This window comes from Myiozetetes cayanensis, unplaced genomic scaffold (genome assembly GCF_022539395.1).
Source record: "Myiozetetes cayanensis isolate MyiCay16 unplaced genomic scaffold, myiCay2020 scf2-11, whole genome shotgun sequence".
NCBI lineage: Eukaryota > Metazoa > Chordata > Aves > Passeriformes > Tyrannidae > Myiozetetes > Myiozetetes cayanensis.
In genome coordinates, this window is record NW_026087411.1 from 34,546,997 (window position 1) to 34,561,812 (window position 14,816).

Sequence of the window (14,816 nt, forward strand, 5' to 3'; positions counted from 1 at the left end):
CTAGGCAGCAGTTATAATTCGCATTAACCTTTTTCAAGACACTGTTTGTAAAATAACAGTGGAATACTGTGAGGATAGATAGAGCAGTGAAAACTAATTAGACATTTGCTGAAATAATCAGGCCCTATTTCCTTATGACAACCTATTACAAACATTGTTAATTGGACACTTCAGTCCTTAGTGCCCCTCAGCTTGCCTGTCAAGGGTGCAGAGGAGGATCCTCACTGATAAAAAGGAAGTCAGTAATTATGTCTGAAGAAGGAGCCTTTTTTTATCTTCAATACATACTGCAAACAATGCCTTTGTCCCCCGTTTCCTTTGTTTTACTGTAACAAAACATATCAAACCCAAACCCAAGTAAACAAGAAAGAAAACGAACAAACAAACAAAAAAAAAAACCCACCCCAAAACAAAAGAAACGCTCTGTATTTCGCATGCATTTATAACTGCCTGGAGGACTTTTTGAAGAATTCCACGACGAAGAGGCAGGAGGAGGATGTCTTTCCTGACCTGGCCCATAGAGTTCCACCGCCCACAGCACCACTCTGCCTCCAGACCTTGATGGCTGCGGCCCCTCATCTCTCCGGTTGTGGCTCCTCTCCCTCCTGCTCGCGTCTCGCACAGCAGCGGCTAAAATTGCTTTTTCCCTCCCCCCTTCGGTACTGGACACACTCCCCTTTCCAGCTCTGCCTCGTCAGCTATTTCGGGCCGCGCTTGATGTCTCTCCATGGCTGCGGTCCGTTCACCAAACCAATTTTAAAAAATACAAGTAAAAGGGTGAGGAAGTATGAGGCTAAGGACCGGGGACTTCCACACAGCCGTACTCATGCCACGGCGCAACGGGCGTCACGGCACGGGCAGGGAGGCGTCGGGACGGATCCTGGTTCAGGAACCAGGGAGCCTCGGTCCGGCAAACGCCCCGTTCCCTCTGGGGACAGCCATGCCTTTGGGAAACGATGCTCCGTCCCTGCAGCCCTCAGCGTCCCTACTGCTCCCACGGCCCGCGCGGGGCCCGGGGAGGCGGTGGAGGCGGGAGATCCCGGGATAACCCTGCGGGACGGGCCCGGCCTGGCCTGGCGCTCCCGCGGCCCCCCCGCGCTCCCCTCGCCTGACCCGCGCCCGGAATCTGCCCCGCCACCACGGAGACACGGCCCGCCAATCAGCGCGCACGGCTCCCGTCGCCACGGCAACGCGCCGCCCAATCCGCGGCCGGCTCTCCCGCCCGGCCCCACCCGCTGCCCCCGCTCCCCCGCGGGGCGGGGCCGGGCTCGGCAAGGCGGTGGGCGGGGCCAGCGGGGGGGCGGGCGGCCAATCGCAGCGAGGCTTTTGCTTCGGTGCCCAATGGGGGCGCGGCGCCCGCGCGGCCCTTAGTCCACGGGAGCCGAGCGGGGCCAAACCCAGCTGCGGCCGCGGCCTCCTTCTCTGCGCGCCCCCCCACCCGCCGGCGCGGAGTTGGCGGCGGCGGCTTCGGGCTCTGTCCCCGCGTCCCCCCGCCGGGACCCCCCCCGCGGCCGCGCCCGGCCCCGCGCCCCGGCCCGCGCCGCCCCGGCAGCGCCGCCTCCGCCCGCGGGGCCCGGGCCGTGCCGGGGGAGGAGGGGGAGCAGCGGGAGCAGCGCCGCCGCCGCCGCCGCCGCCGCGGGCGGGCCCGTCCCCCAGCGTCCCCCCCGAACACCATAGGCGGCTCCGGCTCCAAGATGTCCAACCGGGTGCTCTGCCGGGAGGCCAGCCACGCCGGCAGCTGGTACACGGCCTCAGGTACCGCCGCCGGGCGCGGGGAGCGGGGCGCGGGCGGCGGGCGCTGAATCAGCACTTTGGGGCCGCCGGGGCCGCGGCCGGTACCGGGCGCGGGGAGGGGCCGCGGGCTCCGCCCCCGCCGGCACATGGCGGCCGGGGGGGCCGGGGGGCCGGGCACGGTTACCGGCGGGGAGCGGGCGGAGCCGGGCAGGGGGAGCCGCGCCGCTCCCGAGCGCACCCCCGGGCCCCCCGACCCGACCTCCGTTCCCGGCGGAAAAGCGGCGTTCGGTGGTGGCCGGGGCTCGGTCCGCTCCCGCTGGTGCTTTTCCGTGTGCCTGCCGTGCCCGGCAGCCGCGGCTCGCCGCAGCCCCGTGTGTGAGGCGGCGGTGCCGGAGCCCAGCCCTTGTGCTGTGCCTCGCACCGAGCGATGCGCTCCGTCAGTCTCGGAGCACACGGACGGATCTCTGTTCTCGTGTGCTCTTATGGGGATTTCTGGTTTGTTTTGGTTTTTTTGTTTTGTTTTGTTTTTTCCTTTGAGGAAATACCGCACGTCTGGGGTGTTTCGCAGGGTTAGAAGGCAGGCGAAGAGGTGTGAAAATAAGGAGACTTATTTCGCTTCTTGTAGTCCAGGGCGACCTTCTGTCTTTTCTTCTCGAGCGCTTTCTCTGGCAGCAGTGAAAAGTTATTAAGCAGGATTGCAGAGTGGGCTCTGTCCGTTTAAACGTGTGGTACTTGCAGGAAAAGAAGAAAGACCCGGTGCTTTGGAGGGAGAGCTACCGCTCCCTTCAGCGTCCGTCCCCCCCAAAAAGGCAAAAACCTCTAATAATGGCTTGGTAGCTCATATGTTTGGAAATAAGTTTTGTTGGGTTTTGGGGCAGAACTGCAATTGTGGAAAAGATGCACGTCTGTCTTTTCAGAGCCGTTCATAAGGAGATTTGTAAAGGATGTTCTTTTACTGGCCCCGGGAGTAAAGATGATTACAAAACTGCAGGTGAACGAGCTTAGATGAACAAGAGGCTGTCGTAATGAGCAGTTCAGAGAGGCACAATTGAAAAAAAAACAGTGAAGCATGGCATTCAGGATCCTAAACTGACATTTAAGGAGAATTAGATGTGAGAAGTCATACACTTCTTTTGGCTATATATATAATAGATGCAGTCTCCCCTCTCCTCCACAAATGGATGAATGAGGTATGAAGCAAAAATTGAAAGGGAAGAAAAGAAATACAGGGAGGAGGGTAACACAGGAAGAGGCGGATTGTGAGATAAGTAGCTGGGCTTCAAATGGTGGGTAGGCAGTTTCGAGACAATAGAGGATGATTGTTTTCCTTCTGAACTTAATATTCTAAACATAAGTGTTGTGTCCATTACAGAAGTGGTCTCAAATCTTTGTGTAGTGTCGACAGGTTGCAATTACATTTTTTTCCCATGGACTAGAAAGGTGTAAGGTAGTACTCTTCACAGAAAACAACAACCAAAAGAAAATCTTGTCAAAAGTGTGGGTTTAAACACATGCACGGACACCAAAACATCAAAGTTTTGTGGTAAGACCAGCTTGTTTCTGCTATTTATGTTTTCATTTATGCAGAAAACTTATTTGCAATACGGAATGGCTATGTGACCTTACACATAAATTTTGAAGTGTATTTGATATTGGACTTCATACCCAGTTATTGATGGATAGTTTCAAATAAGAATTTTAATTTTAAAAAAAAAATTAAAGGGGCATGGATACTGTGTTGGGCTGTTTTCCTTCCTATAAAAATTCAGTGCCTAATTTTGTTAGGCTACACCCTGTTAAGTCTGTGTGACTGTTTTGGACAGTACTAGCTGTTGCTCCCATTGCTTTTGGGCAGCCCCCTGGGTGTTGCTTATTGAGGAGATGTGGGATGGTTGCCCAGACACACTGCATAAAAAAAACCCACCAAAAATAGACAAAGAATCAAACAAAAAAAACCAAACAAAAAACCCACACCAAAAAACCTGAATCATGTTGTGATAAATTATGACAACTGTACTTAGGAGTTAAATTGTGAGTCTTACAGCATTTGTGTTGGAGGTAAGTTATTGATGTTGCATAAGCTGGAGTTTTGGGAAATATGTTTTTTCTTAAAAAAGAAAAGAATTTTATGTGTCTTGCTGTAGAACTGTCTTCTGCTGTTTACATGGGTATGTGAGAGCAGGAATTCTGCCTGTTCAACAAGACAAGGACTACTCACTGTTGGTTGAAAGCTAATGTTGGTGTGCCGTTTGGAGGGTACATCAAATCTCAAGAGGAAACAAATGGGGACCAAGAGGGTCTTTGTTCATCATAGTCTTAAAAATCTTCCTGTGTTTCAGTCTAAACTCATGTCAGCTGCTATGTCAAAATTGTAACACGGGCTCCTCGATTGTACTACTTGAAAAAGTGGATTTTACCATGTGCTTTCAGGCTGCATAGCTTCAAGGATGGAACTGTGGCAGGGATTATAGTTTGAATTGTGGTAGTTCTTCACTGCATTCCCATGATTCTCTAGGGATTGTCTTTTCAAGTCCTCCTACCTCCTCCTTTCTTCGTGCTTACTGTCTCGGCCAGAAGCGATTTGCTGTGTTATATATAAACTGGTTAGCATTTAAGCTTCCTGTTTCCTCAAAACTGCTCTCTTTCTGCAGAGCTGAGTTTGACTGCACAGGGTGAGTGGTTGCCCTGGCTACCCTTATCCTGCTTCACAGTTAAGATGACCCCCTCTAAAAGGGTATTGAGAAACATGATTTTTGAAAAGGATATTCAAAGTGGTTACATCAATTCATTTTAAAGGGGTTGTATGAGGATGAGGTTTTTAAGTGGCATTTTATCCTGATGTGCCTCGTACCTGAGACATCCTGGATTGGATAGGGGGTTGAAAAGTGAAGCACCTGTTGTTATGCTGAAAAAAAGAAGCGTCTGTGAGATCTGGCTACAGAAGTCAGCCCTGGGAAAGAAGGACCGAAGCCATCTGATGAGGGAAGAAAAATTATGGATCCGCAATGCAAACCAGCTTTTTTGACCAGAGGATATCCTTGAACTGGATTAGTTGGCTCCTGTGCAGTCCAGGAGTGGAAGCAACATCAGAGGTGAAGCCACAACTAAGACCAAGGTACTACTCTTCATGGATGGTCAATGTAATGTATGTAAGAGGGTTTAGAAGAAACACCACTTCTTGTCTTTAGAGACTGCTCGTTTCTATGGGACAGGAATTGCTTCAGTTGAAATTAGACTCTCGCTCCCCAGCTTTCCCCAGCCATGGGATATGCCTTGCTTAGGTTCTGCCTTGGAAAATATAAACATGCACTACATTCTAATACAAATACACCACCTACTTGTATGATGCTAATTAACTCTGTAGAGCAGGTGAGACTGGCTGTGCAATTATGCACATCCAGGCATGTTCATGGGTCAGAGTGTTACATCTAAGTAAACAACTTTATTGTTATTAGATGGAAAGTTGGATCCCAGGGAGGAAGGCTCACTGCCACCTACTCAAGGGAGCTGAGAAGGGGGCAAGGAGTAGAAGATGGACTTCACAGTGGTGTTAGCATTTAACTGCCCATGTGTTCTTCATTTATAGTGTGCTATTCTAACAACAAAAAAAAAATTTAAAAGCAAGTTCCTTAAGAAGTTTCTGCAGGTGAGTTCAGGATGAAAAATTTAACCAAAATTATTGTCTTCCGTTCTGCTCTAGAATTCTTGGTGTGGGGAAGTTCATTTTCATTCCACATCAGTCCATGCAGCATTTGCCTGACAACAAACTTAACTATGAAGTCTGGTCAGTTGTTCCTCCTCCTATTCAGCAGCAGCACTGAGTTTGGGAAGCTTTACAACTGAGCTTCCAAACTGAAATACTGCAATGCCTATTGCTGATAGTAGGCCACTGGTTTAGACAACCTCACTTTTTACTTGTGTCAATATGTCTGCTTTTAAAAAAAACTGGAATGGGACATGTCATTGCTTTTGTGGACAAGCAGCCTGGTGCATGGTGGCCACTGAAAACACTTGCGAAAATGAGTTAAAAGCATACCAAGTAAATGAAAACATCACCCTGTTGCACTGCTGTCATGTAGTTGTTGAGAAAATGAAAAAGGAAATCACACTGTTGTGTGGTGAAAAATATTACATGCAGATTTATTTTTGGAAGAAAGTCCCACTCCTACTGCGTTAATTCAACCACCTAGTGTCCAGACCTCTTGAGAAATTGATTTTGACCAGCAGGGGGAAGAGGAAGATTAAGGACAACTTGAAACAAAAATGACATAATTTTCCAAGGCTTTGAATGCTGGATAGGTACATTCCTAGATCCAAAGAGAGCAGCTGAAATATGATGGGAATAACATGCTATCCTGAGCATGGACTGTTGGCAGGACAGGGTGTGGATGCCCTATCCTGATTTACTCTTCAGTGTGAGTCGATTGAGTGAGTGCTGGGCAGTTCTTTGGGGAATCAATCCATACACTCCTGAAATGGAAATAAACATTAGCTATGTGCATCTTTTTTTCCTATTTAGCATGCCGTTACAAGTGAGATGTCACACATTAGAGTGCTTAACTTGGCTCATTGGCTGGCAGCTGGCCTGCTTCACCTGGCTCCTGGAAGTGCTAACTGAATACTGTACTGCTCTTTATTAAAGCGTGTGATAAGAGTTTTTGTCTCAACTTTTCCCCAGTCAGTGCCATTATATGGCATTGATACGGGCAAAACACAAAGGTTTTTAGGCTTTTCCAGGTTACAGGAGTAAAATCAAATAGAGAGGCTGTGTATGAGTAACAATATTACATGATCTGAAACTTGCCCTGCAAAACAATTTTGTTGTTGTTTTATGTTTTATGTTTTATGGCTTACTTCTCTGTTTTCCCTGACCAAGCTGTAGTGGCCAGAGGTGTGCTCTGTTAGCCTGTGCCAAGTTGTTTGAACTAGGAGAACCTTAATTTCCATAAGCTTATTAATGCAAGTGTGAGTTGGCAGAGTAATTGCTGTGTTGACTTGAAACACCATTGCGCTTCTTGTCTTCAAAACTTTTTCCTTTTCTTTTCTTTTTCTTTTTTTTTTTTTAATGAAGAGTCAAGTAAATGGTCAGTAGATGTTTGAAGAGACTTTAAACTTAATGGTATACTTGTGTTCAGGGTTTTCTGATGCCCTGGCTTGTCAGTAAAAGAATCCCAAAGGAGGTAGGCACTGACATCTCCTTGCTACCATTTGTAAGGATTAGGTTTCTAAATTGTTTGGACAAGAAATGCCAGATCTGTGGAACAACTGGCTGTCATGCAGCTGGGGATATTTAGGCCTTGTCTTTTGGGCAGAGGTCTGCATGATGGTGGGTAGATCAGCTGGAAAGTACAATGCTTTGGAGAACGTATGCAGTTTGTATGCCATAAATGATTGGTTTAGAAGTTACATTTCCCTCAAGGTTGGCTACTATTTTATCATGTGTGCAGTCTCTTCAACTCCTTTGTAATTCCCAGTAAGATCTGCATTAATGCTTTTTTTACTGCCTTTGTACCAAATACTGATTTTTTTTTTTTTTTCTGATGCCAAAACCCACTCTCTGTAATGGCTCTTTGAGGGAGACAGCTTCAGTGTGCAATAGCGGTGTGATTATGAGATAGTACAGGTGTTTTCATTTGTACCTTCTGAGGCTTGGTGTCCCTGAAGACCATTTGAATGAATAGTGATGTAATCTCCTCATTTGTATGCTTGTTGGCATGAGCTGGAACTTCTCATCAGCGTTAGAGAAAGTGTGTACATCAGTTACAGCTGTTTCTGCTCTGCCATGATGTTGCTGAATGTGTGTAATCCGTTCACCAGGCCTGCTGCTCACGGTTTCTGAGGGCAAACACTGCTGCTGGGTTTGCTGACCCTCAGTGTCTGCATCCTACCTTAACCTAGAGCAGAAACCCTTCTCTGTAGTGTTTGGATCTGGATCTCTGCAGCAGCTGAAGTGGTTAGAAGGGAATAACATGTGTGACTGTGTGTGGTTAGGCTATGAATGCAGATGAGGCGTTGAAGAAGATGTTCTCTGTCATGGAAGAGTCTTTATGGAAGTTCTTTCCTCTGGTCTGCCAAGACCCCTTGGCATGTTCCCCAAAATTGGAATAACTCATCGTTGCTCATTCATAAATGTAATATAAAAGTCATGAATCACCATGTTGTTTGTGGATGGTCACAGACAAATGGATCCAGGAAAACATGGGAAAAGCATATGAGGATCACTGAAATGAGACATAATTTAGTGGTAGACTTGGCAATGTTAGGCTTATGGTTGGACTCTATGATCTTAAAGGTCTTTTCCAACTTGAATGATTCTACGATCTCTGCTGTAGTGAAAGGAGCTTTCTGCAGTAGCAGGATAATTAATGTACTGATCATGAAATCTTAATGTTGTGACATTAGCTGAAGCATTACAAATACAGCTGTTAACTTAAGTTCTTACCTTGCAATCTGTGAACAACTAATCATAGTGTCTTACAAATTTATAAAGTATTTGCTTTACAATGTTAAACACCTAATGTAATATGTCTCTCCCTTTGGTCATTTATCTTTTCTAGGCATTTTATGGGGAAACTGGATGTGTCATTGCTGACTCTTTCATGAATTAAACATGAAACACGGTATTAATACGCAGACCATATTATTTAGCATTGTATGCTGAAAAAATGTACTGGAATAATTCAAAATACAATTTCAAGGCTATTATTTCTACCCGAATCACTTAAATACAGTCAAAATCAAAAGACTCCATGGAAAGAATGTAGATTCAACTTTAATAAACAGTTGGAATTGGAAAAGAGCTTTACATTTGGTGTAGTTCTGATATCATTAAAATGGGCCTGCAAGTATCACTTAGTGAATTCTTTCATAAATTCCATTTACATTTAGCATGTATTGGAGCCAAAATCTCTTTCTCAAATATATGAAACAGAAGGTCATGAATGACCTGCTGCTGAGTTTTTTTATGAAGCTAGGTAGGTGCATGTTGGTTGATATTCTTAATGAGTGATGTTATAGTTTGATCTTTTAATTTCCTACTAACTTTCAGTAAAGGAAATTCAAGAGTTAGTGGAATATTGCAAAACTGGGACATGCAAGTAAGAACTGCCACCAAAGCAGATTTTGTTTTCTGTTTTAATGTCTTCGTTGTAGCTTCAGAGTTTTTTTTCCCCCATTTAAGCATTACCTGGTGCTCTTATTTCCATCTGACAATGTGTATAAATAGGAATTTATGTAGCATCAGTGTAATCTCTATTTGTACATTAATTTTTTTTTCCTGGTCCTAGTTTACATAGCTAAATTTTTGACTTGCTTATAATCTGATTTCTAATTTTATCAGTACTGGAAGAGAGTGTATGCTAGCAATAGAGAATGTGCCCGTCAGCATGAGTTGTTGGAAATCACATTCTATTCCTGACAAATTCTAGTCTTTGCATAGCTAAAACATGATTTTTATTCAAGGATTTGGCTTTTGTTGTGTTAAGAAAAAGATTTTTTTTTTTTTGCAAGTGAAGTTTGTGTTCTTGAAAAAATCCTTATACTTTCTACATTTTTAGCTGAGAAACGAGTTAGTCCTCTATGATATTTCATATTGGATTTTGCCTAACAACTGAATTTTGGATTCCCATTTAAAATTGTGAGAGAAGAGTTCCCTTGGTTCCAGTTATTAAACTAATTGCATACCAGCCCCCAGAGTTTCACCGTTACTTTGATTTTTCTAACACTCTACAAGAATAAAGACTTACTTCTTAGCACGTATGCTGTTATATTTATTAGAAGCATTTGTGAGGTGTAGACTTTCTCATCAATGGGTAAAGGTAGTTAAAAGATTTTGCTGAGGAATACTCAGCAGAAGGTGTTTGCTCCTGTAGGGTAGGAGACATGTAAAAGCTGTCAAGTAGAACTGTGAAGGCTTGGGGACTGCAGCATTACTGTCATTGTGCTCCAGCATTACTTGGGTTGCTGCAAGTGCTGTACATGTGCAGCCAAGGGAGACCTGAGCAATTTTCCTTGGTGTTTCTCTGAATTTCAGTTCATGCTTCTCCTCTTCCAGTAAGAAAAGTGTTCACTGAGACTGAGGATTCAGAATAAACACTGAATCTTTCCTACCAATCTTAAAACTGCATGTTTTGTAAAAGTAATGGTGGCTGCTGGAAAAGGAGCGAATTCCCATTATATTGTCTTGGCACTTGACATACAAGGACTTCAGTCTCATTGACAAGGTGAGGTTGGCTGTGGAAAGAATGTGCTGGTTTGGCTTAACCCACAAAGCCTGGACCATGACAGCTGTAAATTGGTGATGTACGTAACCATGTCACTACTGCATGTCTTGGTGTTATTATTCGCTGGGTAACAGTGGCACGCGTTTAACGTGGAAGGATTCTTTCTTACTCTAGAGCTTTGTGATGGGATAACGCTGATTATAAAAGTAGTTTATCCTTTTAGGCAAGATACTTGAATAAATGCTGCCGGTAGCTGTGTCTGTATCTTTGCCTAGTGGAGACTTGGTATGTGCTTGCAATTATTGTAAAATTTGGCATCACTTCTGCTGGTTTTCAGAGTAAAACAGGATGTGAAATATCCACAGATAGTGTCAGAAATCTTTAGTTACATGCCTATATTTATACCTGCCTTCATAGGATTGAAATGCAGATCTTAATGCTATGTACTTCAGCAAAGCTCATATTTTGCTGCCTGATCTTCCTGTTGTCAATAAAAGGTCTGATCTTACGGTATTAATGCTAAAGTGTATCGATTGTTGCATCCAGAAATTGCATCCAGAAATTAAGGTTTTCTGTCCTTCTGTCTGGGTTACTCTTAAGCCCCCTGTTGCTCTCCTGCCATCTTTCTCAAGCTGGGCCTTCTACATAAGGCTTAAGGAGGTGGGACCTCTTCTACTTCCCACCACCACAGCAAGAGGATACATGGGTGGCAGCACCATTCATTGTTCAAGCTGGTCAGCTACAGTTGTCATGATGATTATGTGCAAAGACTGTTTTTGCAGTTTAACTTCATTTAAATATGACAAAAACTTGCTTATAGAGTGCTTTGCGAAGAAGCTACTCATCTCCAATTCTGTATGGCAGAGCATAGCTACTGTGATAGTGTGGGTTTATTTTTATCTTGTATATCCAATTCAAATATTTTGACTTTAGCCTTAAGCATCCTTGTGTTTGAGAAATTGGAAGAAAAACTTCTCTGAGCACTTCAAGAAAAAGTTGATGCTAATTTAGTAACAAGAAAACTACAGTTCTAGAGTATTCCCCTTAAAGTATTTGTAAGCATAGGAATCTGCAGGGAGGCTATACTCCTGACAGTTCATGTGGGTGCTGTTTGATTTTTTTCTTTTTTCTTCCCCTCCCCCCCCCTCCCTTTAGCTAAAAGGGCAGGTGGATATTTGTACTCTTCATTCTTTCTCTGAGAGATTTGATTATGTATTTTGTTAAAATAGTGCGGATAAGTGTAAGTTGAAAGTTTACATTAGGTTGACGTTAATTATTTCAACAGACACCTTGTAGTTGCATTAAAAGGAAAAATTCTGAGTGCAGATGTGTTACTTGGTCCTTAAGCAGAAGTTTCATCCTGTGAGTCATACAGAGCTGTTATTTTACTGCCTCTAAGAAGAAAATGTTACACTGTTAGAGTGTGTGCCTGTAACAGCAGTCTGAGCAAACTTGCGCATCTTACTCCACTACTACACTGTAAGATCAGAAGGTTTGGGCAGATTTGACCAATCATGAAACTTGAGGATATTACCAGAGATTCTGACCCTTGTCTTTAAACTGTTTAGCAGGTTACCTGATTTGTCTCAACAAAAGACAAATCACCTTAACCACCTCCTTAATCAAAAATCCTTGCTAAAGAAGGGATGGAGGAAGGCCAAGCACAGTGCCCTGTTGGGGAAGAGAGTCACCTTTTGCCTGACAAGTTTTGGCCCTTCTGCTGTTGTGCTGCCTGTGGATCCTCTTCTTTGAGGAGGATGGGTCAGGTGGGGCAGAGTAATGTTTTGTTTAAGTGTGAGTAGTAAGTGTTTAAAGAAAAAAACCCTCAAAACAAAACCAGCTGTGTCCTTCTAAAGAGTTTCATTCAGAAAGAATCTTACCCTTCTACATACTTCAGGAGATTGAGGAAGTAAAATTTTTTAGGTGATTTGTGTCTTCACTCAAGTATATAACATAAAAGCAGTAATACTGTAGAAGAGTACTGTTTTGTTAGTCTCCTAGTAGCTTAAAAAGAGGATGGAAATAGAGAGATCTTTTTATTTTTACTTAGCTTTCACAACAGCCTCCATCTTCTAAGATGTCATTATCCTTATCTCTACAGTATGTCTCTGCTTGTAATTTCCCCAAGCAACAGAAGCAGCAGAACAAAATCGGTGTGTGGTGTTTTTTGATAACAGTTTCATCATTTCACAAAATCACTGTGTTACTGGAGTGAGGCATGGCTAATTAGTCTCACTCTTTTGTCTTGTTAGAGCTCTAGACAGTAACTAAGGCATTCAAGTTATGATTGAAAGCTTAGGGAAATGGTGTTGAACTCTTCACAACTACAGAAGTTGTTCTTTTTCAGGAAGCACATGGATTTAAGTTTTGTATAAAAACCAGTGGCTTTGACACCCCCACCCTTCACCCATAGGTCTTCTAGGGAAAGCTTTTTGCCAATGCCTGGTCAGTGACTGATTGGATTCTGCAAAAGTTGACATCTTTGCTCTGGCTCTCTGTCGTTCTTGTCAACCTTTTGGAGAGCTGTCGGCTTGAGATTGGGACTGTTTGGAACATATCTGTGAAACGGTTTTGGATACTTAATTTGTTTTTGACTTTAACTGGCAGCTGATAGTTCCCCTGCATGGGGAAGATAGAAAAATCGACCATGTGCATGGAAGAAGAAAAGTGTCTTACTGCACCAAACTTCATAGATAAACTCTGCTGACATGTAGTTCTGTCAAAAGCATAGTGTCTGCTGAAAAAAGCACATCTATTTTCTGTTTGTTAATGGTGTGTTGCTTCTAACAATAGCAGCTGAATGAGTTTTATTTGAAAGCTTGTTTTACATTCTTTAATGTAACAAATGTTGAACTGTGTTTGCAAGGCTTGCCTCTCCAGGACAAGCTTTACATCAGAAAGTTTTCTTGTGGTGGGAAATAATCAAAATGTGGTTTGTTTGGGGTTTTTTTTGTTGTATCTCTAGAAGGCATTTTTATCACCTGTCATGATTGAATTGAGAATATTTGACACTTCTTGAGGTATTTTAAATTTAGTTTTAAAAAAATTTAAATACTGGATTGACCAGTTATCAAAATTCATGTTACCGAGGTGTTCATGTACTTGTAGTATATATTGATTGATCAGAAGCAGTCAAGGCACTAGTATAAGCATGGTGTCTTCTCACTTTTAGCTTTTTCCTGTGTATTTTTCAGATTTTCCAGGTTACCATGTGTTTTGTATTCTGCTCTTACACTTGCTTCATAATAGTAAAGGATTTATTACCGTAACCATTGACTGTCTCAGCAATATGTAAGGCCTTTGTATTCTGTCTTCCCATACTGGGCTCTCTTGGTGCAGATCATCTTAAATTTTTGCTTCTGAATTCTGCAAATACGGTTATCAGAGTAATCAATCATCTGTTACCACCTCTCTTGAAATCAGTAGCCATCCTTTCTTAGTGGTGAAAGGATGTGTTCATTAGTCCCCACAGAGCAAGAAACAGTAAGTGTGTGTTTGAATGTGCAGTAAATGAACTTCCTAGGACAGGAGATTGAAACTTTACTACCATAACCTCCAACATTGCAGGATTGGGATTTTTTTGTTGTTGCATTGGGATTTTTTGGGTGCTGGTTTTTCTGTTTAGTTTTACGTTTAAACGTGCCTTTAATGTTTAAAATTACTTTTAAATCTGCTGGACTTTTGAACTTTATTTGTTAATTCTTGAGATATATTAGATTTTTCTGTGGCTTCAGTATTTCCGTGTCTCTTCACAGGACCCCAGCTGAATGCACAACTAGAAGGGTGGCTTTCTCAAGTACAGTCCACAAAAAGACCTGCAAGAGCCATTATTGCACCGTAAGTGTGAAATCTGTTTTTAGAATATATATTAACACTTGTTTGGTTAAATGCTTTTTCTTAAATTCATATGTTTTGAGTGATTTTGAAAACTGGTAAGACATAGTATTTAGTGGAAAGGAATGCTGTGTGGTTTCTAAATAAGCATTTTGAATATGCCATAGAATGGAAGAAATATGTGCACATTTTGGTGTATGATTAATTTCCTTTTCCTGATGGACTGCAGACACTATTCATGATCCAGTAAGATGGGTAAGAGGTGTATTGCTGGAGTGCTATTAAAAGGTGACAGCCCTTTCAATGCACTTCTATTGTAGGACAGCTACACCTACTAGGAAAAAAAAAACCAAACCCACAACAAAATAAGCAAAACTTTTCCACCCCTCTTGCCCCCAAATTAAAACTTAGCAAAGCTTAAAACAAAAAGTAATGAAACATTCAGCTATCCAAAATGGTTTGTTATTTTAGTTTGGTTTTGTTTGGGTTGTGTGTTTTTGGTTTTGTTTTTTTTGTCCACAGCTGAAATAGGGACAGTCTGAACTACTTAGAGAGAATTCAGTTTCCTGAAGATAGTTGAGACATGTAATGAGAAAAGTATGTTGGTCATTCCAATTAATTATGAGTTGGAAGGAAACACTAGAAAAAGCACCTTAAATATGATGCTTTTCCTGTGGTAACATAGCATTGACATAATGTTTGAAGTATTCCATAATAGTATTGAATTTCCAGAAGAAATTGTCCCACATCTGCCTTAGTCTTTCTTGCAGGAATGTCGGGAAAGAGACTTTTCAGCTGCAGATTATGTAAGCTGGGATGTCTTTCCAGAATTGCTAGATCCTGTGATCTCGCCCCAATTTTTTCATTAGCCATGCCTTTTTTTTTTTTTTTTTTTGGCCCCACCAGTAAATTGGGATATGTCTGATAATATTTCTGTGGAAGACTGAAGAAGCTTGTAGCAGATGGAACCTTTCAGCAGGCTCTTTTGACATTGTCAAGTAACATACCTTGCTACTTCTGAGCTCT

At 43.0% G+C, this 14,816-nt stretch overlaps 1 protein-coding gene across 1 annotated transcript in view; it reads left to right on the forward strand.

The window, feature by feature from the left end:
- The first annotated feature begins 1,599 nt into the window (after positions 1-1,599).
- The window catches only part of MEMO1 (mediator of cell motility 1), a 28,086-nt gene continuing 14,869 nt past the window's right edge, over positions 1,600-14,816 (forward strand). The window contains exons 1-2 of the mRNA XM_050315398.1: positions 1,600-1,755; positions 13,712-13,793. Of these exons, the coding sequence (XP_050171355.1) occupies positions 1,695-1,755; positions 13,712-13,793 (143 nt within the window). The 5' untranslated portion in view covers positions 1,600-1,694. The remainder of the gene's footprint in view (positions 1,756-13,711; positions 13,794-14,816) is intronic.